This window comes from Eschrichtius robustus, chromosome 10 (assembly GCF_028021215.1).
Source record: "Eschrichtius robustus isolate mEscRob2 chromosome 10, mEscRob2.pri, whole genome shotgun sequence".
In the NCBI taxonomy this organism is placed as follows: domain Eukaryota; kingdom Metazoa; phylum Chordata; class Mammalia; order Artiodactyla; family Eschrichtiidae; genus Eschrichtius; species Eschrichtius robustus.
In genome coordinates, this window is record NC_090833.1 from 19,262,958 (window position 1) to 19,289,500 (window position 26,543).

The 26,543-nt window shown below is 48.1% G+C and overlaps 1 protein-coding gene and 1 long non-coding RNA gene across 4 annotated transcripts in view; one reads left to right on the plus strand and one right to left on the minus strand.

The window, feature by feature from the left end:
• The window catches only part of TNC (tenascin C), a 92,206-nt gene extending 74,229 nt beyond the window's left edge, over nt 1–17,977 (plus strand). For all 3 annotated transcript variants that reach the window (XM_068553623.1, XM_068553625.1, XM_068553624.1), the window contains 9 exons: nt 1,811–1,930; nt 3,743–3,886; nt 4,652–4,782; nt 8,072–8,204; nt 9,831–9,982; nt 10,759–10,855; nt 11,735–11,896; nt 14,497–14,660; nt 17,258–17,977. In XM_068553623.1, coding sequence (XP_068409724.1) covers nt 1,811–1,930; nt 3,743–3,886; nt 4,652–4,782; nt 8,072–8,204; nt 9,831–9,982; nt 10,759–10,855; nt 11,735–11,896; nt 14,497–14,660; nt 17,258–17,368 — 1,214 coding nt within the window. In that variant the 3' untranslated portion in view covers nt 17,369–17,977. The remainder of the gene's footprint in view (nt 1–1,810; nt 1,931–3,742; nt 3,887–4,651; nt 4,783–8,071; nt 8,205–9,830; nt 9,983–10,758; nt 10,856–11,734; nt 11,897–14,496; nt 14,661–17,257) is intronic.
• Nucleotides 4–26,543, minus strand: LOC137770749 (uncharacterized). Its single transcript, XR_011075220.1, has 4 exons — nt 26,219–26,543; nt 26,047–26,130; nt 2,347–2,455; nt 4–1,090 (listed from the first exon to the last, which is right to left on the minus strand). It is a non-coding gene; the product is annotated as an uncharacterized lncRNA (long non-coding RNA).

Here is a 26,543-nt window from a genome sequence, read left to right on the forward strand (position 1 = left end):
CAGCATTATTTCTCATGATTCAGAAGCTAGGAAAAAGGTTTTTATTTAGGAAATTCTCGGGGAAAGTGGGCTGGATTTGGCACACCAGCGGTCTCATTTCTGGTCCGTCTGTAGCCTCTTTTGAGCTGCATCCTCAACCTCCCTGGGCCACTGTTTCCCAGGGTATTGTGGGGAAAATAGCACAAGTTGGGGAGTCATGCTGACCTGGTGGAAGTCCCACGTTCTGCCACTTCTAGATACATGAGCTGTCAGTGAATTTCTCGAGGGTCTAGTTCCCTTCTCTGTAAAATGGGTGCAATTCTGCTTCCTTTGCAGGAAGCTGTTAAGAATCACGTGAAACTGTATATGTAAAGTGTCTGCAAATATAAAAAATGACTGTACACATTAATCCACTTCCTTCCCTTCCCCGATAGTGCCAGGACCAGCGTGAGGATCCTTGCAAGCAGGTGCTTCACACAGACACTATAAAGTAACTACTCTGGATCTGGCAGCTACTGTATTTCAGGCCCTGTTACTAAACCCTTCACATGTAAACCCCATAGCTATTATCCTTCCCATTTTACAGAGGAAACAACTGAGACCTGGGGAAATTAAATGCCTTGGGCAAGTCCATATAACTAGTAAATGCTGGAAGCAAATTTGAACTTAGGTCAGTCTGACTACAAACTCTGTATTCTTCTAAAATAAAGGATGATTTTCCTGTTATAACCTGATTTGTACAACACACTGTAAGGAGGGAAAAATAATGAATTGCATTGAAGGAGAATGAAGTGGAAAATTTCTCTTCAGGCAGCCATGTTCCTAAACAATTTATCCTTTGATATATGAGCAATTATCCAGCTTAATCCGTTAAGGGATCTAAAGAATGGGCCTCACAGGAAATTTTAAAAATATCCTAATAGTCTTAAAAGGGTTGCTAATATGCAATTAAAACCTCCCGTCTGAACCCAGAGTTCTGCCCACCCTGCCACACAGATCCTCGTTTCCCCCCTAGAAATCTTTCATTCATGGGTTCTCCACGGCAACTGGTTGCAAAGTCTGGATCTGTTTCCTCCGGAGGCCCCGTTGTCCTCATCCATTAAAGGAGATCCTGTATGTGAAAGATGAGACAGGAAGGACCTCAGAGTGGACGGGGTGGGCCCCAAATCACTCTACCACCTCCTGACTCTCAGGTCAGTCATTTCATCTCTTGGGGCCCAGACACCTCATCTGTAAAATGAGCTGATGATGGCTGCCGCACCCCCCATCCTCCCAGGGCTGTCGTCCTGGAGTAATTGTGTCACAGATGTGAACAAAAGCGGGAACTAGTCATATTTAGGTTGTTTTCTAAGACAGGGATGTTGGGTTGTAGCAGTGGTGAGTTAAAAGGGCCAAGGCCCTGGGACTATCCATCCCTTCTCGGTACAAGTCATTTGGAAGTCATATGGAAAACTCCAAATAGCTTTAATAGTCATGTTAATAACAACTGCAGTTACTGAGTGCTGCCCCTAACACATTTCACACACATCCTCTAGTTCAGCGGTCCCCAACATTTTTGGCACCAGGGACCGGTTTCATGGAAAACAATTTTTCCACAGATGGGGCGGGGCTGGGGGGGGAATGGTTCAGGCGGTAATGGGAGCGATGGGGAGTGGCAGATGAAGCTTCGCTCACTCGCCCGCCGCTCGCCTCCTGCTGTGCAGCCCGGTTCCTAACAGGCCGCGCACCAGTACTGGAGTCCAGGAGCAGTGTAGACAGCAGAGCAGCTGTGGTCTGATGTCCTACCCCATGACTGCCCATCTCTCCAACACATCACCATCTTTCCTTGCAGCTCTGGATGGCCCATCTGGTCTGGTGACAGCCAACATCACCGACTCAGAAGCCTTGGCCATGTGGCAGCCGGCCATCGCCCCCGTGGACAATTATGTCATCTCCTACACAGGGGAGAGAGGTAAGGTCGTGTCCAGGACCCTCCCCACCCTGAGGAGTGTCTGTCCTGCTGTAAACTCTTCCCGTTCTCCCTTCTTTGTGCCACACTTGGTCCATGGTAGCAAAAATGCATGGGTAGACTGGAGAGTCCAGCAATGTCCCTGTGGCTCTCGACTGCCACCTGAGAACAGACTCATGGGCTGGGACTGGGGCTGGGTGGGTGGGGGTGGAGGGACCAGTTCAGGCGGTGGCAAGAGAGGTCCTACCCGTATCCCCTGCTTGTTGTCAAGTGAAAGAGCATCAGCACCATGGTTGTATCAAGGGAGGCCAGCAGGCCATTTAAGGAAAAGCAGAGGGTGCGTCTCCAGCCTGTTCCTCCTCTCCGGCTAGGCTCTCTGCCGTCAGAGTGAGTCACCCTCTCCAGGCAGCAGCTCTCACCTCTTACAAAGAAGGAGTCCAGAATCTGAAATCTTAAACAGACTATTTCAGGTAGCTCTGGGGAGCCCGGGCTTCTTGGATGCCACAGACGAGGCCTCTTAGAGCAGACCTGATTGAGAAATCAGAAATTATTTTTCCTTGTCTTTGCAACCATCTGTGCTAATTTACTCAGTTGGAGATTAAACACTTGGTTGGGGCACCAGCAAATCAAGGCTACCAGAAGGTAAAATTAAATACAAATAAGAGAGAAGAGGAAGAAAGATTCCTTTTCAGTGAACAAATCCATACTTTTGTCATGAGCTAGACTAGAAAAAATATGTTGTTATTTTAATCTCAAAGTATATGTGAGTTTCATATTTTATGGTTCAGTATTGTTTCACCTTCAGTAACAATATGAGAGGGCACCACAAGCTGTGCTGGGGCCTCTGAAAATCTTAATTCAGCCCGGGCAACCACTTACGAGAGTTCCTTGCGAGGACAGAGCAAAGATGGGGTGGGGCTAGAGGGATGCTTGGGTTTATTCTTTCTACTTTTCTATTTTTAAATATTCCCTGTGAGCAAACTCTTCCAAGTCAGGGGAGATGATGTTGTCTCACTTAAAATAAATCAGAGTATAGTTCGTGGGAATCATGGAAATTGTGGATGCAAGCGTAGAAATTTCCTAGAGTCCAGAAGTGTGCGTGAGGCTGGGGGCGTGGGCTCGTGACTGATGAACAGAGTGACCAGCTCATTCCACTCTGCCCTGGACCTTCCCAGTTTTAGCCTTATAAGTCCCATGCCCTGGGAAACCTCTTAGTCCTTGGCAAGCCAGGATAGCTGGTCACCTGTGATAGAGAAGTAAGCACATATACCTGGGCACCATGGTTTGGGGTCCACCGTTGGTCCTGACCCAGTGGGACTGACAGCCAGTAATCAGGCTCTGGTGTGTCTATGCCACCTGATTTTTGTGATCCCCCAGCCTAATGATTTGACATTCGGCAAATAAAAGGACATGAGAGTAAGTGAAGAAAAGGGGAGGGCAAGCAATGGGACAAATTAAATGTGAGTAGCCCAAGCCTTGGAGATGTTACCTGCAGCTCTCCTGTAACTGGGTCCTGTGCCTCAGCTGCAACGCTGTCCCAGCGGCACCCTGTGCAAAAGTCTCCTGACCCCCAGGGCCCCTTCCTTCTGACTGGGTGCCTGGACAACTCCAGTACCATATGATAAATCCTTTGTATATGAAGTGATTGCTCAAGAGAGAGAGACAGGAGTGTGAGTCATCTCAGAAACCAAACCTGCTTTTCTGTAGGGTCACTGAAAGTTTCTATGTTAGAAGGTGTGTGCGCTCTGGGCCAAGTCCGCTGATGGCCCAGACAGCGGACTGGTAACTGCCACGGTGTGTGTATTTCCTGTTTAGAGCCAGAAATTACCCGCACGGTGTCCGGGAACACAGTGGAGTATGCGCTGACCAACCTCAAGCCTGCCACGGAATACACGCTGAGGATCTTTGCAGAGAAAGGGCCCCAGAAGAGCTCAATTATCACCACCAAGTTCATGACAGGTACAAAGACATCGAGAGCTGGAAGATGCCCACCCACAGCCTCTACCTTTAACAGTATCCCTCTCCAACTCTTATTTCCCCAGTCAGCTCCCTGCAATGTGATGACATCAGCATCAGCTAAAGTCACCGGTGCCCACTCAGTCAAGACCTTAAGAAACACACCATTTCCTTTTGCACTGAAATGACCTTGCTCTCCCCACGGACTAGGAAACGATTTTAAGAGGAGGGCTTTTTAAGTGGAAAACCAGTCCCCGCTGACCCTCAACCCGGTATTTAATGATCCATGTTCTAGGCAGGGAAATATTTTTAAGAGAAAGATTTTCAAGGCAAGTTTTCCTAGATGTCCATTGGGTTTTTATACATTGAGATCTTTTTACAAACTGCAGCAAGCAGAGAAACAGAGGCAACGTCCTCTGAGTAGGGGTGAGCGCCAATACCATCATTCATCTGTCCTCTTCTTCAGAAACAAGGGGGGTTCTAATTACGTTCATGGCTGTGTCTTTCTTCCCAAATCCAACTAAAGCCGGTCAATATCCTGTTGGGCTCAGGAAAACGTGGCCCTTGGGATGAGATGAACCACAGAGAATGTACGCCTTTGGAGGTCATCTGGCTCAACCTCTTCATTTACAGATGGTGAAGGTTTTGGCCAAGGTCATATAAGTCAATGGTAGGGAAAGGACTTGAACCCAGGCCTCCTGATACCCAGCTGGGGACTTTGTCCTACACCTGCTGACTTATTTGATATTAAATTCTTATCTTCTCCAGACCTCGATTCTCCAAGAGACTTCACTGCTACTGATGTTCAGTCGGAAACTGCCGTTCTCACCTGGAGACCTCCCCGGGCATCTGTCACTGGTTACCTATTGGTGTTTGAATCCGTGGACGGTACAATCAAGGTATCTTGAAGTATATAAACAACTCCCCACTGCTGGTTGAAACATTTACGTGATCCTCCAAGTAGGGAAGAATTATCTGGATGCTGTTTCTCCTATCCCAGTGCAACTGGGGAGCTGGGAAAAAATTAGTAGGAACTGGACACCATGCCAGACCTTCTGAATCATAAGCCCCAGCCTCCCTGTCTCATTTTAACCAGACTCCAGTTTTGACAGCCAGCCAAGGTCAAGAACCACTGCTCACAAGACTTGAGGACATTTTAGGAGCTGGACTCTTTGTCCTTAAATGTTTTATTGAGCAAAGGCCAAAAGCTTCTTCTGCATCTTTGCCATATATCTCACAGATGGCATCATTCCATTATATAATGAAATATATATCACCATGTTCTTATGACATCAACTGTTTACAGCAATTTTTATTTATATTCCCTACCCATGATTTTTTTTCTTCTACTTTTTAATTTGACATAACTTTAGACCATCACACAAGCGAAAGAAATTTTCTAACCTTTACCTTCTAAACTTGTTTTTGACTTTTTAATTTTGGTCACCATCCTTTACATTTCCAAGATCTTTTACTTATTTTCTGCACATTGATCTTTCGCTAGCATATCGTTTGCATCTCCTGTTATCTTCTTCTCTTTATCTCTAAGAATATATGTTCTTGGTATTTTCTTCCACAGCCTACATAGTGTTTCCTCCAAGGTCTCTTTTCTGGTTTGCTGCTGTTTGGTTTGGTTTGGTTTGGGTCTCCATCTTTCATGTTGGAGACTTCCACCTAATGCCTGTTGGTCTTTTTGTACTGGAGCCAAGAATGAAATAGCCGATTGGGAGGTCTAATTGCACAGACAGGTCTTGTCAACTATGGCGCTCGCTGTAGAGTGACTGGGCAAGTACCCAGCAATTTTCTTGGGGGACTCCCAAGCATCAGGACTGTAAACTATTTCTCTCGAGCTCATCAGTCTCCTTGGAGGATCCTCCACCTCCTTCGAACCAGGCTGCCAGGAGCCTTGCTGGAGAAGGAGCCTGGGCTCCCACTGTGTACACACCTTCACTTCTCCTGTTTCCAGTGCAGCACCCGAGCCTCCCTTGCAGCTGGGCCTGATGGACTTGAATCCAGAGTCTCCTCTCTGGCTCAGGCTCTCCAGGGAGGAAACCTCAGCCTTTCATCTGGGCCGGGAAGGACAGTCACCCAGACTGTTGGGGGATGGAGGGAGCTGGGGATCTGTTTATTATGCAAAGTTTTAAACAAACCTTTGTTCAGCCATGCCCCACACTGGCCTTCAAAGGCATCTCTGCTTTTGCATACATTTCATTCCTGAACTTGCCGGGGCTCTGCAGCATTGTGGCTGCACCCACTAGTTAGTTAGCTCCTGGCTTTCTCCATTCTGTCACTTCAGCCGTCACTCCACCACTCCACACTTTCCACTGATCAAGATTCTGGTGACATCAAGTACCTGCTACTGTCTCCTCTGCCATTTCCCTCATCCTTGTGAGTTTATACTTTATATCTCTTTTACTTTCATCTTGGTGGGTATCAGAAGCAAGTAGAGATAAGCTGGCTTGTTCAATACGCCATGTTTAACCAGGAGTGGACACACATCTCTAGTTACCATTACGGTCCTTCTTGGAGTCGCTATAACAATGAACTAACTCACTGTGTGAAGAGAGGCAAGTCCCTCGCCTTCTCTGGGTGTCAGGGTTCATCACATCTGTAAAATGAGTGCACTGAACTCCCCGGTCCCTAAGGGCCCTTCCTGGTCAGGCATCCTAGGATTCACTGTTTACCTGAAGTCATCAGTCTCATTTCGATCCACCCTGATTGCCTAGAAAATAACTTTGAACAGCAGCTTAGAAAGCTGATAGGTAACTTTATCCCCAAGTAATTCAAGGAACCCAGCTTTGTACCTGATTCTTCCCCAAGGACCAGACCTGGGGGCCACACAAAGGTCACTGGGTCACCGGTATCAAATAGGCACTCACCCGGGTTTACTTCCCTGCATGTCCAGCCCCCAGCTTAATCTGTTTCACTCAAGAAAGTCAACCTGGTAGAGGAGGAAAGAGTCCTGGACAGGATGTTAGGAGGCAGGATGCAAGACCATCCTCTGCCACCAACAAATTATGGAGCGAGTGCAAGTCTTTTAGCTTCTTCGAAACTACTTACACCTCCAACACCCCACCCCCTCAAACCCTGCCGCATTGGAAAAATCAGGATAACTTCACCTTCCCAGTTGTGAGGATGCCAAACAACCTTCCAGGGGCCTCCACACTGATTCATTACTGCCTAAACCCAGTGGGCTGTGTTTGAAGGTGGTAGAAAGCACTGTTGTGTTTGGTTTGCTAGCACTGCAGGTTGAATTCCAATCCCTGACACCAAGGTCACCTGCTAAAAAGGTGATTTCACAGGCACTGGAAGGTAAAAAGAGGATTTGAAAAGAAAGAGGATCTCCTGCAGAACTGAAACCGATCCCCCTCGTCTGGACAGCAGCACAGGGACCAGTCACAAACAGCAGGTGTAGTTAGAATAGGTCTACAGCAGCTGTACACATCTGCCTCTCCTGGACATCTCTGTTCTAGAAAAGAGACATGCTGGGTCAGCTTGCGCTGTCATCATGCCGCGCCTCCTGAGCAGTCGTAATCATCTCCTGACTCAAGAGATCCCCTGAGTGACTGTGCATCAGAATCATCCAGGGAGCTTCTTAAATAGACACCTGGTCAGGCCCCACTTCTGGCTCTCATGATGCAGTCACTCTAGGATGAAGCCCAGGCATTGTTTTATTTTAAAGCTGCCCAGAGATCTATGAAAAAGGGCCATATTAGGGACCACTGACTTAACTGGTCTCAAAGTCTAAACCTTTGCCCTTTGTGTGATTCATCTTCCTACCAGATTAAGCTGAGATCATGGCATTCCCTTTTTCAAAAAACTTTCAGGAACCTCCATTCCTTATCATGGTAAACTTCAAATTCCATAGCTTGGCACTTGAGGCCCTTTGTAATCTGGTCTTTGCCCACCTCTTCCACTGCTCCCGTAACTGAAGTGTGGCTGAGGTAGGTCGTTGCCTCCTCATATTACTTGAATTTGCTCTGCCCCTTCTGGCCCCAGGAGCTTTGCTCAGGCTGCACTCTCCCCACGTCTGCAGCCCTGAAGTGAGCATGGAGCCTGGCACAGAGTGGGACTCAGCGGATTCTTGTTGAATGAAGAAATTAATGGATGGGTGAATAAGTGAATGCATCATCTGTACTCTGAGGATTTATGTGGCCAAAAGCTATTATATTTTTCTTCTGCCCTTAGGAAGTTGTTGTGGATCCAGACACCACCTCTTATAGCCTGGCAGAGCTGAGCCCATCCACCCACTACATGGCCAAGATCCAGGCACTGAATGGGCCCCTGAGAAGCAAGATCATCAAGACCACCTTCACCACAAGTAAGGGGCTCGGGAGGAGACTGAACCAACCCTCCACTTCTCCTCTAACTGCTACCTTAAATGTTTCCATCAAATTTCTGAAAAGAATCAATTCCCTGCTATTACCGGAAAAGCCAGAGGAATGTGGATGCAGGAGGTTACAGGCCTCGTGGTGAAAGGGAAGGAGGGCCAGCAGTGAGAATAGCTGGGTTCATTCCCCCATCTCCACCACCTGCTCTGTGTGACTAAGGAAAGTTACTGCCATTCTACGAGCCTCAGTTTCTTCCTCTGTATAACGGGGTTAATAACCATCCCTTCTTCATAAGGACCTGGTGAGAATCGTTGTATTGTATTTGAACTCCCAGCCCAGTGGGTAGCCATTGTCGAGGCTCATTATAAGCTCAGTGTTCTCCTTCAGGCATCTACAAAGCCTGTTCATATTCGAAATCACAAACAGTCCTCCCACGAAGCTGGTACGTTGGGCCAGGATTATCATGCCCAGTTTTCTGGTGGGAAAACAGAGGCTCCCAGAAGCTAAATGACCTGCTCAGGGTTATACCATGAGTCAGATCTGGGTTCAGGCGTCCCAGGGTCAGGGAACCACCTGCACACCCGGCCACTGGATCTCCTCTGCAGCTGGCAAACGGGCAAGCTGCTCTGTTGGTGAAGAGGAAGCATCCTTCTCTGAGGAAGGGAGGAGGGGGCTTTGCAGAGCCCTGAACCTGGGTAAATGGAGCGTATCCCAGGGCTGTCTCCTGCCCTGCGCACTTCACTCTGGTCACTCTACACACACCTGCTGAGGGAGGGGCAGAGGCAAAAGCACCTCTTTGCCAGATCTCACGGCACGTGCTAGGAGCACAAAAAATATGAATGTGCCCTAAAGGCGCTCTCAGACTAGGGCTGTGAAACAGACAAGAAGACAGCTAATGATACAACCTCAGGTGAAGGTAAAGTACAGTGAGGAGGTCGGACCAGAGAAAAGAGCTGCTACTACCCGTCAGTTCTCAAGCCCACCTGCTAAGCATAGCCCCAAGGTCATTCACTGCTCTCAAGTTTTTAATTTTTGCACCACATTATTACACGTGGAGGTTCCCCAGGCATTCTTGGGTTAGCCCTGTAAGATCCCCAGGCTCAGAAGGCAAGGCAGTGGCAAGTTCCGGACTAGAACCCTTGTCTTTGGCTTCAGAATCCTCTGAAGAGCCTGAGATGCATCCAGCCTGACAGGGTGTCCTCACCCACAGTGAGCCGCCCCCCCCCCCCCGGGTGCTAGAGACCCAGCCATCCTGGCCAGTACCGGGTGTTCACCCGGTGCTCCCATTAGGTGCCGCCGCCTGGCTGCTCCCGGTCGATCGCGGTCAACCTGACACGTGGCCCTCCCAGCGGTTCAGCTCTCCTCCCGCTGATATCACTGGGGGCTTCCAACAGTGTAAGAGACTGAACTGGGTCCCTTTCATCCATAACCTCTAAGCCTCACCGCACCCCCCGCAACATAGCTTTAGTCCCCATCTCGCGCGTGAGAGAACAGAGCCTCAGAGAGGCTGAGTTGCTCGCCCATAGGCGTCTAGTCAGTAAGCACGTGAGCTGCAGCCTGAAAGCTCCTGCTCCAGTCCTGCTCTGAGAGAGCCACTCCTTCTCCTTATCCCGCAGCTGGAGTCCTGTACCCATTCCCCAGGGACTGCTCCCAAACCATGCTGAATGGAGACACGACCTCTGGCGTCTACACCATTTATCTGAACAACGACAAGACCCAGAAGCAGGAAGTCTTCTGTGACATGACCTCTGACGGGGGTGGATGGATCGTGAGTATCATGGAGACAGACTCCAGAGCTCTCCGGCAGGGGGGTGGGGGCAGAGGAGAGGCCGAGGTCCTCCCCGTGCCCTCTGACACTAACGGGCATGAGGTTCTCCAAGATAGTGCCTGTCACATGGAGACACTCAGGAATTCTCTCTTAAACAAAGCAATGGGAAAGAAGCGGAGGATAAAAACCAGTTCCCCTGTTTTCCCATAATTTATCTCATTTGATCCTCAAAAAACTCTGTGATCTATAAATGACCGTGGTCATCGAGCCCCTTACGTTTACTAATTAACATTGGCCATCTACCAGGCACTGTGCGAAGAGTTTTACATGAATCACTTCCATCCCATTACCATATGAGCTGGGTAGAATTTTTTTTTAATTATTAAACTTCCTTTCTTAGAGCAGTTTTAGATGGGCAGCAAAGCTGAGCCGAAGGTTCGCGGAGTTCCCGTGTACCTCCTGTCCCCACAGGCACTGCCTCCTCCGCTGTCAGCACCCCACACCACAGGGGCGCACGTGTTACACGTGACCAACCTACACTGGCACATCACAGTCACCCAAAGCTGGGTGGTAGTCTTACTAATCTGTATTTTTCGGGTGAGGACACTGAGACTCAGAGAGGGGAGGTGACGTGCCCTGAGTCACATGGCAAATTAGTGAGGACAGAGGTGGGGACGGGTGCTTTTCCTGCAGTGGCTGTTTCTTCCTCTCAGAAAGAGGTCTTCTCTTTCCTTCAATAGCTTAAGCGCACCCAGATTCACTGGTTATGTTTATAGGTGTTCCTGAGACGCAAAAATGGACGTGAGGATTTCTATCGAAACTGGAAGGCCTACACTGCTGGATTTGGGGACCTAAAAGAAGAATTCTGGCTTGGTAATACAGCCTGCGTGTTTGTGCCCCAAATGCCCATTTCTGTCCTCCTTGTCATCTGTCCTAACCCACAGCGAACTGTGGGAGAGGAAATGGGTTAGGAGGAAACAATAGCTCTGGTGGTCGACACAGGATATCAAATTCTCTATGGAAAGACTTTAAATTCTCTGGGTCATTAAAAATAAAAATCCAGTCAAAGGAGAGCCAACAGCCAGGCCTTAAGAATAAGCCTAGCCTCAAGTCAATCACTGGGCCATTTAGAGAATTATCCTCACTGATGTCATTCACTGCTTCCGTCCTATGCTAAGTCCCTCAGGGCCACAACCTCTAAGTCTCATAGCACCCCACAAGGTACAAAATTCCTATCCTGCACCTGGGAAAACAGAGCCTCAGAGAGGTTACGCTGCTGGCCGTAGGAATCTAGCCAATAAAGAGTTGAGCTGCAATGTGAACTCTCCCAAGCCAACACGACAATGCCATCATCCATCCATCCATGCAGCCCACACTGCAACAACCGACCGGCACAGGGCACTGTCCTACGTTCCAGCACCCAGGCCGGGGAATGTCCGTCCCTATCATCCATTGCCTTTCCCTCGTAAGGAGCTTTAGAGTTTAAAAGGTACGCGCTCCACCTTATCTCCTTTATCTTCATAATACATTAGGAGGTTGGCAGGGCAAAGATGTCAACACAATTTTAGCTGAGGCTCAGAAACCGTATATATCTCACCTGGTGTTGCAGCAGCAAAGAGCAAACCAAGCTGCAAGCCCAGGCGTGACGCAAACCTCTTTAGATCACACGCAGCCGCTGCTCTTACGGGGTGAGTAGGAATAGGGGTCTCGGTCACTGCGCTTCTTAGGCAACCCCTTGCCTGTCGTCCACAGGGCTGGACACCCTGAACAAAATCACAGCCCAAGGGCAGTACGAGCTCCGGGTGGACCTGCGGGACCACGGGCAGTCAGCCTACGCCGTCTACGACAAGTTCAGCGTGGGAGACGCCCGGACTCGCTACCGGCTGAAGGTGGAGGGGTACAGCGGGACAGCAGGTACGGACAGCCATGCTCAGAGCCCAGGGAACTGCAAAACCTTCTCGGGTTTTCAGCCAATTCCTCCACTCCTCATTCCTTCCTTCATGGGTCCATCCATTTATCGACAAATATTTGAATCCCTACTAGGTGCCAATCAGCAGAACTACAGTTGAACAAGGTTGGGTAGATATTTTGGGCACCAGAACATAGAGTAGGTTGGGAATTAGGACAATCAGGATGGACTTGTGGCTACCATCACTCAAAATATGTCTTTTTCTTATCCATGTTTAGATATCCGTTTTAGACTGAGAAAAAAGCAGTCTCTTGGGAGTCTTAATACTCATCTACTCCTGTGCTTCTCAATTTATTACATATATATGACCCACTGGGGGATCCTACTCGTGTGCTGACACAGTATGTCTGGGGTGAAATCAAGATGCTGCATTTCTGATAAGTGCCCACATGATGCCACTGTTGGTGGCTTTGCTGGTCTGTGGCCTGTACTTTGAGTAGCAGACAGTCCACTCCATCACCCAGCTGGATGAATCTCTTCTAAGACATTCCTGCCACATGGCCAGCCAGCCTCAGCCCGCACGCCCCCATGACCAGAAGCTCACTACCTCTCCAGCAGTCCTTCACTCCTTGACTGGTACATAACCTAGTTTGGGTTTTGAAGATTTCTTTGACTTGAAATGGCCTTTGTGTGGTTTTCTGGCACCACATTATAGGAGAAACGAATAAGGAAACAATATGCATTCAGGCCCACTAGGTAGCAGCTTCTTTTGCAGATACTTCATATGCATTACCCTCTTTTAGTTCTCACCAAAAAATATATATATACATATATATATATATATCTCCAGGAGATATTGCTATTATACAGATGAGGAAACTGAGGCTCAGAGAAGTTTGGCGATTTGCCCAAGATGCAACAGCTTGTGGATGGTGGGCTCACGGTACAAGCCTGGCTGCTGACGAGTATTCTTGGTAACAAGGGGGATCAGGTGTAAGACCGTGACCACCCCATGTCACCCCCTGCCCACTTTGGGGAGGTTTTCAGTTACGTTTATTGAAACAGAAGAGACGGATGCTATAGCACATTCCCAACCTCTCAGCCCTGGAAGAATACATCCATAATGGAAAAAGCTTCCACATAAGATTTGCCAAAAGCCAGGCTCAACCTAATGAAAGACTGAGCTCTTTAGAGATCAGTCCGGTGGAAATGAAGAGAGAGACCCAGGGGCAAAAAATTGTTTTCATTCTTGCATCCCTCAAAGAATTCTGACATTTTATTACCTGGCAATAAATACCTCTTTTGTTGAGATGGCTTCAGGCAAGGAGGATATTGTTACAGGGCAAGCAAAGGCACCTGAGTGGCAGGAATGTGGCCTCCACCCATCTCTCTCTGTATTTCCAACAGAAAACGAGCCATGATATGCCCCTTCACTGAGCTAACCCTTGGAGCTACACCCTCCTGTGTGTATTGATGGCAACCAGCCCCTCCACAGGAAAGCATCTTATTTCATCAATATCTAGCTGCCATCCTCACGCTCTCGACAGCTTCATCAGTTACCAAGGCACCCAAGTCCCTCTGACAACTTGCTCCAAAATATCAGGATAAAATGCCTTGATGTCTTGAAATTTTTCTGCACTGCATTGACCAGGGTTGGGAGTGAGGGGACACAGAAAGAAATGGCACTTAAATGCTCCTAAAATTCAATATATTCAATTACAAACTAGATTCCCAAATAGCACTATATATACATGGACTTTTTGTCTAAGAATCAGGGAAAACGGGTCCCATAAACACTTCGAAAAATAACTGTACGATATACAAGCTATTTGGTGACATCTAAAACCTGAAAGGTTTGATTATAAGTATGGCTCTGTAGGCTGAGACTCAAGACAGACTGTCTCAGGATAGCTCTGGAAAACCAGCATGGCAGAGTGGAAAACTAAACTCATGCTAGAACTTGATAAATATTAGATGGGTGAGTGAAGAAGTGAGTGAATGTGAGTTAACGAATAAATAAGACAATAAATAAATAAATATATGAAAAAAATTGTTTTAAAGTATGGCTCTGAATACTTGCATTTGAGGGGAAAGCACACCATTATTAAATACAAATTTTCCACCTTACTCTCTGATTTCCTTTACGTAAAGTGAATGCAAAAACAATCAAAAAAATAGCAACAATCATGACCGTTTGCACACCATACTACCTGTTTAGTGTACACCTTCATATCCATTGCTCCAACAGCCCTCTGAGGTGGATCAAATCTACGTGCTAGTTCCATTCTACAGATGGGAAAACTGAGGTTCAGCAAGAGGCTTGACCTGTTTCAGGGTCACAGCTAAGAGTGAAAGGGATGGGACTGGAGCTGGACCCTCCAAAGCCACGTGTAGCCCTCCTTCTACCACTTTATGCCGCTTCTATCAGAAACGAGGCTCGGGGATGACACCCATGTCCTATCCAGGCCCACGCTGGATCCTAATTCGGGGTCCAGTGTTCGAGGCCGGCCCACCCCAGGGCCCTTCAGTCGTCACCCTGGCACTGCCCTTCACAGCCCACAAGGAGCTCCAGCTGGGCTCTCAGTCTGTGCTTTCTCTCTCCCAGGCGACTCCATGGCCTACCACAACGGCAGATCCTTCTCCACCTTTGACAAGGACACAGACTCGGCCATCACCAACTGTGCCCTGTCCTACAAGGGGGCTTTCTGGTACAAGAACTGCCACCGCGTCAACCTGATGGGGAGATACGGGGACAGGAGCCACAGCCAGGTGAGCAGACTGCGAGGCCCCGGGCGGGGCTGAGGCCAGGAGGCAGGGAGGACCTCAGGTCTAAGACAACAGGGTTCTTCACAGCAGGGAGAAATCTCCATGGCACCGCAGGCCAGGAAAGACCACAGAGACAGCATGTCTTAACCCACGAAGATCCCAAGGAGAACCACTGGTCAGGGAGACACCACACATAGCAAGCTTTCCTCACATTAAGTCTTTGTCTGAACCCCAGAAGGAAACAGGTGAAAGTGGAGGCCGTCTAGGTGAACCAGGGGTGATGCAGGCCCAGGGTGCTGCCTCCCCACCCTGGCCTAGAGGCACCTCCAGCACCCCCAGAACATCTCAGAGCAAAGACCACAGATTTTAAGTCCCTTCCTTTTCTGATTCCTAAGATCGAGGTCCAGAAAAAGGTGACTTCCCTGAGGTCACAGAGCAAAGCTGGAGGCAGAGCCAAATCTTCCAGCCCTCCAAATTTCCCTGCACCACACAGGATGCTGTGACACAATTTCTGCAATCATAGAAACGGATTTTTTAGATTCCCGGTGGAAATAAGAGAGCAAAACCAAATTCAACCACTATCTCACACTGAGTCCTGCCCGAACTAGCAGGTACCTGGAAAGTGGGCAAAGTCTAGCGGGCCCAGCTACTTAGCCACGATGGTTCTTCTCAGAGGCCATCCCTGCTCCAGGGAGGAAGGATGGGTATTCACCCAGACCGATCACCCTGGGCTGGGCCTCGGCCAGTCTTACCCAGTCTGCACCCTGGGATCCCTTTGTAAAAAGGCAAAGGTACAAATCACACCAAACAGCCCCAGGAATTCTGATGGGTGGTCCCGGCTGGGATGCAGCATCTCGTCATCTTGCTTATTTACACGTTTGTTGTTGGGTTTTTTTGTTTTTTGCTTTTACCTGCTGCTCTCTGCTATTAATGATTTTGATACATGTGTTTATGTTGATTTAACTACCAGCAAATGATTGTCGTGACCTTAAATGTAGACCTTACCTTGACATAATTTCTGACACTTTTCAAAGCATTCTCGCCTTGTCTCCCATGTGCATCACTTTTACTCTGCACGGGGACCAGGACATGACTTTTCATGCCTACTTTACAGAGGAGGGAATACTTGAAGGACACCTCTGGACACCCGTCCTGTGTCTTCTCCATCTTATCATGTGGCCTCAATAACACATCCATTCTGAGAGCTACTGTATTGCCTTTATCTCCTTGTTCCCTAACACCAGTGTAACACAGAGTCCTCTGGGAGGGGGAGAAAAAGCTACATGCCAAAAGGAAACTTCTTTTTCCATCCAGTTTTGGAAGAAGGAGATGACATAAAAGGCCACAGAACAATTATGGGAGTTCAGTCCCAGCTCTGGCTCTGTGTGGCCTCTGTGAAGTCACTTTCCCTCTCTGCCTTCAGTCTCCACCACAGTACAAGGAGGGCTTGCTTCCAGCTCTGAACCTCTATCAGAGGGGAGAATGAGGGCAGAGGAAGGCAGCACAAGGACCAAGCTGAGTAATTACAAACACATTTGCCCATAAAATGAGTCAGCTCTTCTCAAATCCCATCCCCCTGTCAGATACACAGACTGTCCAATATCAATGTCAAAAAATTAGAATCAAACAAAACATCTATATTTTCCCTCATTTCACCAGCCATTATCTTCTCTGTGGACATGTTCCCTCCCAGCCCTATGAAGCTTAAAGAGAAGAAGTGTCAGTGTGCAGGGTGGAGGCCTTATAGGAGAACTCTCTGAAGCTGACCCCCACCCCCAGTAAAACAAGGGGTCTGTGGGATTCCATGGGCAGATTCTACCATCTGTAGACTTTGCTAAAGAGTCAGACCTGGAACTAGGAGGCCCGGAAGCAACTACAGTCTTTTCTTGAGGAAAATCTTTGGCCAAAATTCCGAGAATATCTCTCCCTTCTTGAGACTGGGGAAGAATATTTACTGAGCACCTATGATGTTTCCAGCACTGTGGCAGCTCCTTTACCGGCTCATTTAACCTTCACAGCATCCTTCCAAGGTTAGCATTATTGGGCCTTAAGAAAAAAATAATGAAACTGAGGCCCAGAATGTTTTGATAACTTGTTCATTTATCTCTCAAGTAAGAGCACTAAGATTTAACCTTATATGTCAGGTTGCAAAACTTGTGTCCACGTATGCTCTTTGTGCCGTGCCATAGGAACCCCTATTAAAACACTCCATAGGAATCCTGTGACGTATAGACACCCCTGCATATAGCTACTCAATTCTGTAAGCTCCAATCATGATCCAAATTCCTGCAGCACCTAATCCTAATGATGGCAAGTTTCATCAGCCACCACTTTATTTCAGGATGGCAGATCAAAGCTCCGTGCAAGCTCAGGTGACTTCTGCCTAAAGTAAAAAAACTGAGTCTGATTCAGCCAGCCCCTTTGAAAGTTTTCACTACACAGATCAATAAACAGCAAGAGACAAGAGACAGCTGTGAACTACCAAACGGTCAAGTTGAAACGGAACTCATCTTGTTCCGTCAACTCAACAGCAGTGGTCAGTGAACACCTTGCCTGATGGAAACCAATCTGAAGGTCTTGTCTTTTTCTCTTTTTCACAGGGTGTTAACTGGTTCCACTGGAAGGGCCACGAGTATTCAATCCAGTTTGCTGAGATGAAGCTGAGACCCAGCAACTTCCGAAACCTTGAAGGCAGGCGCAAACGGGCATAAATTCTGGGGACAACTGGGGGAGAGAAGAGTAGGGCCCAGAGAACGAAAATAATACTACCAAAGCATCAATGTGAGCAGTCAGACCATTAAGCCACACCTGGGCACCTGGCAGGAGCTAAAGTTGACCACGGATCACCCAGGCCGGCGGCAGCTGCGCTGGCCTCACCCACTCTGCAATGACTTCCTTCACACCAAAGACCACAGCGTCCAACAGGTTTCCATTTCATTGTTTGATTCAGCAAAAGTCTTCCAGTGACAGCATGACAATGATTTTCCTTCTCTTGGGTGGCTCTGGGAATGAGAGCGGGGTAGGCTGTACAGTGGTAGTTTGTTTTAGAACCAGCTGTATTTTACACAAAGCTGTATAATTAATTATCATTATTTTTGTTAGCAGTGATTCAATGTGTGTCTTGAAGCCGTCCCTTTTTTTACATTTCAGAAAAGCAATACTGTTTCGATTTTAAGGATATGATTAATATTATTAATATAATAATGATGATGATGATGTAAACTAAGGATTTTTAAAGAGATCTTCCTTTCCAAAACACATCTGGACAGTACCTGATTGTATTATTTTTTTTGTTTAATAAAAGCACAAGTACTTTTAAATTTGGCCACTGGTTTTCCTTTCATTGTCGAGCCTGAATTCCACCAAAGCCACCAAATTCCACCAATATATTTGAGCAAAGGAGGGATGATGGCCAAGCAGGAGGGGAAGAAGGAAAGGGAGACTACAGGCTGGGAGAGAGGAAAACATTTTTCAACAAAGCTGAGTAAGTTTGGGAAAAGCTTATAACTTAAGATACAGCTTCCTGCTCAACACTTCCACGACTAACAGTTTATCGTTTTAAAAGACACTTATACCCATTTTCTAATGCAGTCTCCTAAAAGTTCTATGACATAGATGAGGTGACAATTGTTATCGAGCAAGGGTTAAGGTCCCCAGAGGCAGACTGCCTGTGTTCAAACCTTGGCTCCACCATTCCTTAGCTCCCTAACCTCTCTGTGCCTCAGTTTTCTCATCAGAAAAGTGGGGATACACGGACTTCTTAATTTCATAGCATTTTTGTGGAGAATAAATGATATCACCCCCATGAGGCCCTTCGCGTGGTGCCTGGCAGATATCAAGCACTCATAAGCATGGGCTGTCGCTACTATCACTTGATATATGGTGGACTTGGGGGCGTCACAGGATGGAATGACTTGCCCGTGGCTATTTACCCAGTTAATAATAGAACTAGGATTTAAACTCAGGCCTTCTGGCCCCAGTGTTCTTTCTCTCCCCCAAGCCTCTGGTGAAAATCTCTCCTTCCCTGAGCGTACGTGTGCCGTGGTGCAGAATGAGGGGTGTGGGAAGCTACCTGAATCCTTCATCAGGCTCCTACAACCCCGAAATCTTAGAGAGAAAGTCTGTTAGGAATGTCTCCTTCTCCCCTGCTCAACGTCCCCCAAAAGGAAGAGAGCCTGGGTCACCCAGTCTGGTCCACCTACATCTAGTGATGGAGGGAACTCACTGCCCAGAAAAGCAGACCGGTTTGTACTCAGAGAATGTGAGTCAGGACTGCACATTATACATTTGTCTTTTAAAACAAGGATGGTGGTGGGCGTTGCAATTCTCAGTTCATTCTCTTGGGGATTTTCAACAGATCGACTTATTTAATGAAAACGTTTGGGCTGATAGGCCTCACTCAAATGGAATGTGATGGCTCCGAAATGAGGATCAGAGGAATTTATGGCTCCAGCCAGATCCTTTGCTGCTGAGTTCATCTTGCTTTAATAAATGCTGTCATGTTATATACACAATTTGCTGTTCCAGATCATGAGACTTGTTGCCTACAATCCAGCCATAGCAACACTGGCCTTGCCGTGTAAACGCAAACAAACTGGCTCCCTGTAACAACCAAGCCTTAAGTGAGGGGCTTAACCCCCTACTGGCTGCTGACTTGGGAGCCCCCGAGCCCCAACTTAACCCCTCCCGAGAGAGAGAGATGTAACTAAGCTGGTAAGGTATTCCCCAGAAGCCACACAAGAATCGAAGTCTCTTGGTGAAGACGCCGCATCAAACAAGAGTCCTTAATCATGGCCTTCAGAAGATCGCAGACGCCTCCACATGGAGACTGGGCAGGCAGAAGGCCCGAGGCCCTGGCATTCAAAACCACCACGGTGGGTTTCAGACTGTCTACACTCCACAAGTTCTGGTCAGAAGTGTGGGCTCGGTATTCCCCAAACACATCTCTCAGTGGCTGGCTCTGTGGCTTTGTTCAAGCACCCTCCTCCGTCTTGAAAGGTCTTGTGAAATTCTACTCCCCCTCAAAGTCCAAGCCCACTTCCACCTCCGTGAGGCACTCTGTAGCTCTCCACTGAAAGTGCGTTTCCAGGGTGTTTGGTCCCCCCTTTGCCCCTCCCCTATCTGCTCTGCTCCCCTCTCCGTGCTCTGTATCCTTAAGACCACCCTTTACGAATTAGACCAATGGACTCCCACGCCCCCAGGCTTCCAGCGGGCAGCGCAGGGACACGGAAGGGAAGAGACTGATGGAGACGGAGCGGGGGGTGAGTCGGGGAGCTCCTTTTCCAGCTCCACCTCTACAGCATCATGGCGGGCGGGCCATCATGGTGGGAGAGTTTCCCTCAGAGGAGTTACGGTGCCTGTCAATTGACTGTCTCCACACAACTGCTCCCCCCGCCCCCACTTGCCCCTTCAGGCCAGGGGTGGTCTCTGCACATCAGCTGCTACTAGACCTGGGGAACCGTGCTGGCCTTTGTGGTTCTCCTCCAGCCTGCCCACCCCTTTGGAAATAGGCCCTCTAGTTACACTTTTCTCAGGGACCCTGACGGGCGTGCCCATTCTCGAGGATACCCAGGCACTAGGTACCACTGTCACAGTTGCCTGCTGGCCTTATCCTATTATTTCTGCTCATGCCTCTCTCCTTGTAGTGCACGCTGGTCATTTACTGGCTTCCCTGCATCCCAGCTCCTTTCTGGTTTTGGAGAATTTCCCATTGGGTGAGGGCCCTTCCTCCCACCATGGAAGCCACAAGGGAAAATACTCTTTCCTCTTCCCCATGGTAGCCGGGCTTGGGCACACAACTTGAGCTTGGCCCGCTGGATACCTGCAGAGGGACTTCTAAACTTCAGCAAGGAAGGCAGACCAAAGAGCCTCTGAGGCTGCTTCCCCACACCCACCATCACAGCATCTGCCCACACAGCCCTGTCCTTTGGGACTACAATCCATCCCACCTGCTCCCTTTCTCGGCTTGCCCCTCCCAAGCCTTTCTCCTTCCCACCGCACCTCGCCAACTCCAGAGTATCCAGGGGGCTCCCTATGGGCTGTGCCGAGCGGCTCTCTTCTCCCAATATTCTCATTCCCCTTTTCATTTGAAAGTCAGTACTGAGTAACCCCCACGTGCCCAGCACTAAGTGAACAAACCTGCCCTCATGCAGCCTCCACGCCAGGGAGAGGATGGCAGTGTGAGTTATACATTCACAGCAGACAAGCGGGTGTATAACTGCAGACTGAAGGCACGCTTTGGAAGCAAATACGAGACGCTAGGAGAACATCTAATGAGGATCTGACCAGGATAGCTTCCCTGAGGAACAACACATGAATTGGGATCTAAATGGTAGATAGGAGTTAACCAGTGAGAGAGGCAAGGGAAGGCAGAGGGCAGAACATTTTTAGAGGCCCTGAGGCTGCTAGCCTGCTCAGAAAGAAAGTCAGAGGCTCAGGAGAAAGAGAGGCTGCAGCGGCAACAGGAACCCTGTTCTGCAGGTTCTTTTGGTCCAGAATGAGGGTTTTAATCTTTCTCCTAAATGCAATGGGAAGCAACTAAGGGATTTTGAGCAGAGAAGTATTATGCTCATGTCTGTTGTTGTTTTTCTTAAATCTTTTTGAGAATGAAATAATGCCATTTGCAGCAACACGGATGGACCTAGAGGTTATCATACTCAGTGAAGTAAACCAGACAGAGAAAGACAAATATCATATGATATCGCTTATATGTGGAATCTAAACTAAATAAATAAATAAAGAGACAAATGAACTTATTTTCAAAACAGAAAGAGACTCACAGACATAGAAAACAAACTTATGGTTACAAAAGTGGAAAGGGGGGTGTGGAGGGAGGGATAAATTAGGAGGTTGGGATTATCATATACATTCTACTATATATAAAATGGGTAACCAACAAGGACCTACTGTATAGCACAGGGAACTCTACTCAATATTTTATAATAACCTATAAGGTAAAAGAAACTGAAAAAGAATATATATGTAAATGGATGAATACAGGAATGAATCGCTGTGCTGTCCACCTGAAACTAACACAATATTGTAACTCAACTCTACTTCAATTGAAAAAAAAAAAAAAACACCTTTTTGTTGCAATTTGTCTTTGGGCCGGGAGGTACAGATGGGAAAGAGCCGTAAGGAGGTCACTGCAGGAGTCCAGTTGAAAGGTGACTGAGTTTACATCTGTGGTCCTGGAGAAGCAGCATACAGCTCTGAGAGACGTTTAGAAGGTAAAACCCATAGGGCTTGAGGTCTCAGAGAGCTTCTCCATGTGTACACCCCACTTTTGAGCTGCTCTCAATTCCTACAGGAGATTTTCCCTGTCGTCTCAATTAAGCCAGACTAATTAGGGATGTGGGGAGCTGAAGTCAAGGCTCCATTAGCCTCCGGAACAGGGCGGGGCTACAGGGTGCCGAGGAGCACTAAGGCATTGCTCTTCAGAATTTGGGTAGGGTGAGCAGGAGAATCAGGGGGGACCCTGGAGGTTACTGTGGCGATGCCAGGGGAAGCCGTGGCTGGACACCAAGGGTGAAGGCGGTGCAGGGCCTGGCCTTGCAGGCTTTGCATCCTCTGAGCGCAGCTGAGAGCTGGAGATGTTTAGGCCAGGAGACACCAGCGTTGCCCTTTAGAAAGCTCACTCCTGCACTAGAAAGGCATCTGCCTGTGCACCTGTGTCCTCCGGCCCGTGGGGTGCTGTACTCCTCACACATGCGTCTTGCCAGGATTTGGGCTGGTGTGGTATCTTAGTGGCCAGCACGGGGCTCACTCCCTCGTCCTCCTCCCTCCCCAGAGAGCCCTGCAAAAGAATTTAGAGCTTGGAAGGGAAGCAGGGAAAAGCTGTCCTCTTGAGAATCGCTCCAACCCCACCAAGACTGGAAAATAGATTTCAAGACGTTTCAGAAAGAAAACACACACACACAGTCAAAAGTTTGCAGTTACAGGCAAAAAAGTTGCGTATCAGAGCGATGAGATGACTTCCCCAAGTTCACCGGCCCTGAAGTGCCAGAGCTGGGACTAAAACCTAGGTCGGCTGACCCCTCGGGCTGCAGCGCCTTGAGGAGCAGCCATCCATCCGCAGATCTATTCCTGTATCCACTTTTCTGTTCAGCACACACGGAACACCTGCCATTTGCTGGTTCCCTCACAACACTCACAGTCTGCAAAGCTGATGCGATCATACCAGCTTCTTCAAGTAATTGTGTTTGTAGTCAGAGCCAAGCTCGAATTCCAAGTTTTCCAATTACTGAATGATCTGGGTCTAGTCACTTAATTTTTCCGAGCATCCCTAAAAATGAGAATGAAGAGGACCTATGCTGATGAGAATCTGTGATGATTTAAAAGAGAATATGGGCGGCGCCTGGCCTTGAGAAAATGCCAGCGCAGATCTGTCTTTGACGTTGAAAGACCTTTGTCCGAAGCCGAGCATCTGGGCGAAATACTGAAGTCAACCAGCAGATGGCAGCCTACCCCGGCTTTAGGAGAGCACATCCTTGCGGATGTGTTGACGGAACGAGGGGCTCCCAGGCTCACAGACGCTTTCAGGAAAACACCTTCTCTACTGTCACTCTAATCCCTCTTTCGAGGAGGGGCTGACACCCAGCCCAGAGCAGCAGGGCATGGCAAGCACCTCTTCTGCTCTTTCCTCCCCCTCTGCTACACAAAGCCTCCTGTCAACAGCCACAAACCCTCTTGCTTATCACCTCTTACAAATGTACGCTGTGTGGGGAGGGGAGAGGAGCACAGGGTGGGGACAGGGAAGGAGGGTTTCTGGCCCACGTATCCAGTCCCCACTCAGATTCTGCAAGGACCCCTGGCGAGGACCCGCCTTGCTCCACTGTATTGATGTCCCATCACCAATTCACTTTCACCTGTTAACCCCGATTGCTGCTTGTGAAGGCCAAGCTCACACATTTTCTCCTGTCCTATGGCCGTTCCTTTGGCTTGCCCCTTGCCCCGCAGCAACAAGACCTCTGTCCTCCTTCCCAGTTGCTTCTCTCTGCAGACAGAGTGAGGCACGTCTAGAATTGGGGGCTAGCTCCTATTGCCGTTGGTCGCTGTTGTTTTACTTTCCCTTCACCTCTAAAGCCTGGTTTAGATGCCGATCCCTCCAGATTATCCTGAGCAGCTTGGACAGCACTGAAAATGAAGCCAAAGACCCTCTGTCCCCCCAGAGCCATCCTCCTGAAATGCTGAGTTGTGTCATCTCATTCCGCTGCTTAAAGGCCTCCAAAGCTCACCTTCCGGCTTAGAGCAAAGCCAAGGTGTCACAGTGGCCTTTGACGCCCCGAGTGATCTGTGCCCTGGTGCTTCCCTGACCTCAACCCCTCTCTCATGATGCGCTAACACACTGGCCTCCTGCCGTTCTCCAAACCCAGCAAGCACTCTCCCACTGCAGACCCTTGGCCTGGGGCACTCTGCCACGCCAACCTCCCCCCCATGCATGGCTCACTTGTTCATGTTCTTCGGGTGTCCTCCCAGTGTCACCTTCTCAATGAGCCTTTCCCTCACCTCCTACATAAACACACACTTGCATACTCACGTGTGCAAAAACACATGCACACATGCCCTCCCATCCCCAGTACTCTTCTTTATTTTTTTCCATAGCACATAATTTCACCGGACAGACATACTACTGGTTTACTTAATTGCGTGTATGTTTTCCAGAAATCAAGCTCCGTGACAACAGGGACTTTAAATGCGTTTCCCCTCTGCTGTATCCCCACACCTAGAATGGAGCCTGTTCTGTTTTTCTCAATCATTACGTGTTTACAGAATACATGATCAGACCTGGGAGGAGAGGTCTATTAGCCTCACCTTATTTTTCTATTCAATTCACTGAGTATTGACTTTGTTCCCAGATCATCATTGTAAGTGGAAACAAACAAACTCAGAAAAGAAGTGACTTCTCCAAAGTGGCCATGCAGTCAATATGGATTCACACTCAGCTCCCGTTCACCCACCTCATTGCCTCAACAGGTCAAAAGCTAATGGTGGGATTTAAAGAAACAGGAAAGCAATTGCTCTATCAAGAGCCCCAGACAGCAGCCTCTCCTAGGGAGGGACAGGCTATGGGCTGAGATTGTCTCACAGCCAAGGAGGGAGAAATCCAATAGGACATTTAGAGGAAAAAAACACCATAAGTATCAGTCATTTCAAAGACAGAGGATAATACGTGGCCAGCGAAAATTACTTCTGCAGGGACTTTCCACACATGTGGGCTCTTGGAGAGCGTCCTCCAGTTTTGGACAGAGGTCCTACCACCCCACCACACAGAGAACCTTCATTTCTCAAGGACTGATGGGAAGTAAGCAAAAGCAGCTGACCGCTCAAGCCTTTTATTTGCAAGCCTTAACTGTGAAAGGTTACTAAAATAATAGAGAAAAAGAAAGAGAGAAAGGGAATTTTCCAGGTATGGTAGGAACATCACTAAACTGGATTCACCTAGTTGTGGGTTCAAAAGCTTCTCCAAAAAGTGCCTCTGTTTTCCGGTGCAAAATGAGGCCTGAATTATCCCCAGAGGCATTTAGCTTCTCCGTGTATATATTTCTCCACAATCAAGGTCTTCTAAGCAATTAGCAAAAGAGAGAGTAGACCAGGCCCCAGGTGTGCAAATGAAATCTGGGAGAGAGGGACATAGTAGACCCAGCTCAGTAGAGGCAGAAGACCACACTCCACCTGGGCACCTTTCAGGTGAGCATCAGAGTCAGGTATGAAAAGGCATCTATCTCCACCCAAAAGCCCAGTTCAGGGTAGCAAAGAGCTTCCAACTCAGTGCAACACAGGGTTAGCTTCAGAGTGGGCTACAAATTCCATGAGGGCATGGACTGTTCTGCTGTGTTCACATCCACAGGACATGGAGCTTGAACACAGTAGCTGCACAATTAATGTTTATTTATTAAGAAATCAATTTATAATAGTTGCCTGGAAGTTATTGGGAAGGACAGTGAGGTCACAACCAGGCCCATTCGAAAAGAAGGTTGCACTCAATTAATAGACGTTTCATTAATATATTTGTCATTCTTTGAACGGTGCATATTAGACAATCAGGATAGTGGGAAGACTAGAATCCCCAGCTCTTTAGAGAGAGAAAAATGGAATGATAAGCAGGTACATAACCTCTGTCTCAAAATCCCTGAAGGTCTGTCATGGAAAGGAAAGAGCAGACATTCTGTTAGGCGACAGAGGGAAGAACGAGGGTCCAATGGTTAAATCTACACGGCGACAAATGGCACTCAAATAAGAAAAGAAATTGTAGCGACCAAAGCCATCCAGAGAACAGGCAGTCACAGAAGCAGTGAGCCCCTGATACTGCAGGGATCCCAGGTCTTGGTAGTGGTTAGACATTAAACAGAGTGGTGTAAGGTCCCTTCCAGCCCCAAAATGGACTTACTCTGTACCTCTGGTTCAGTCAGTTGTTTCATACAAGGCGTCCAGAATGTAGCTCTACTCCAGGCTTTCAGGCTCCATCCTGAGTCTGTAATACAACACGAGGAAGGGCTGTCAAGAAAGAGTTAAGACAGTGAAGTAAGTCAGAAAGAGAAAAACAAATATCGTATACTAACGCATATATGTGGAATCTAGAACAATGGTACAGATGAACCGGTTTGCAAGGCAGAAATAGAGACACAGATGTAGAGAACAAACGAATGGACACCAAGGGGGGAAAAGCAGCCGGGGGGGGGGGGAATGAATTGGGAGAGTGGGATTGACATATATACACTAATACATATAAAATAGATTACTAGTAAGAACCTGCTGTATAAAAACTAAATAAAATTGAAAAAAAGAAAGAAAGAGTTAAGACACTACGAAACACAGATGTTGTTCTTAAGAAGAAAGTGGCCGTCTGGGAAGACAGGAGAGGTGAAGGAAAACCAGACTGCTGCC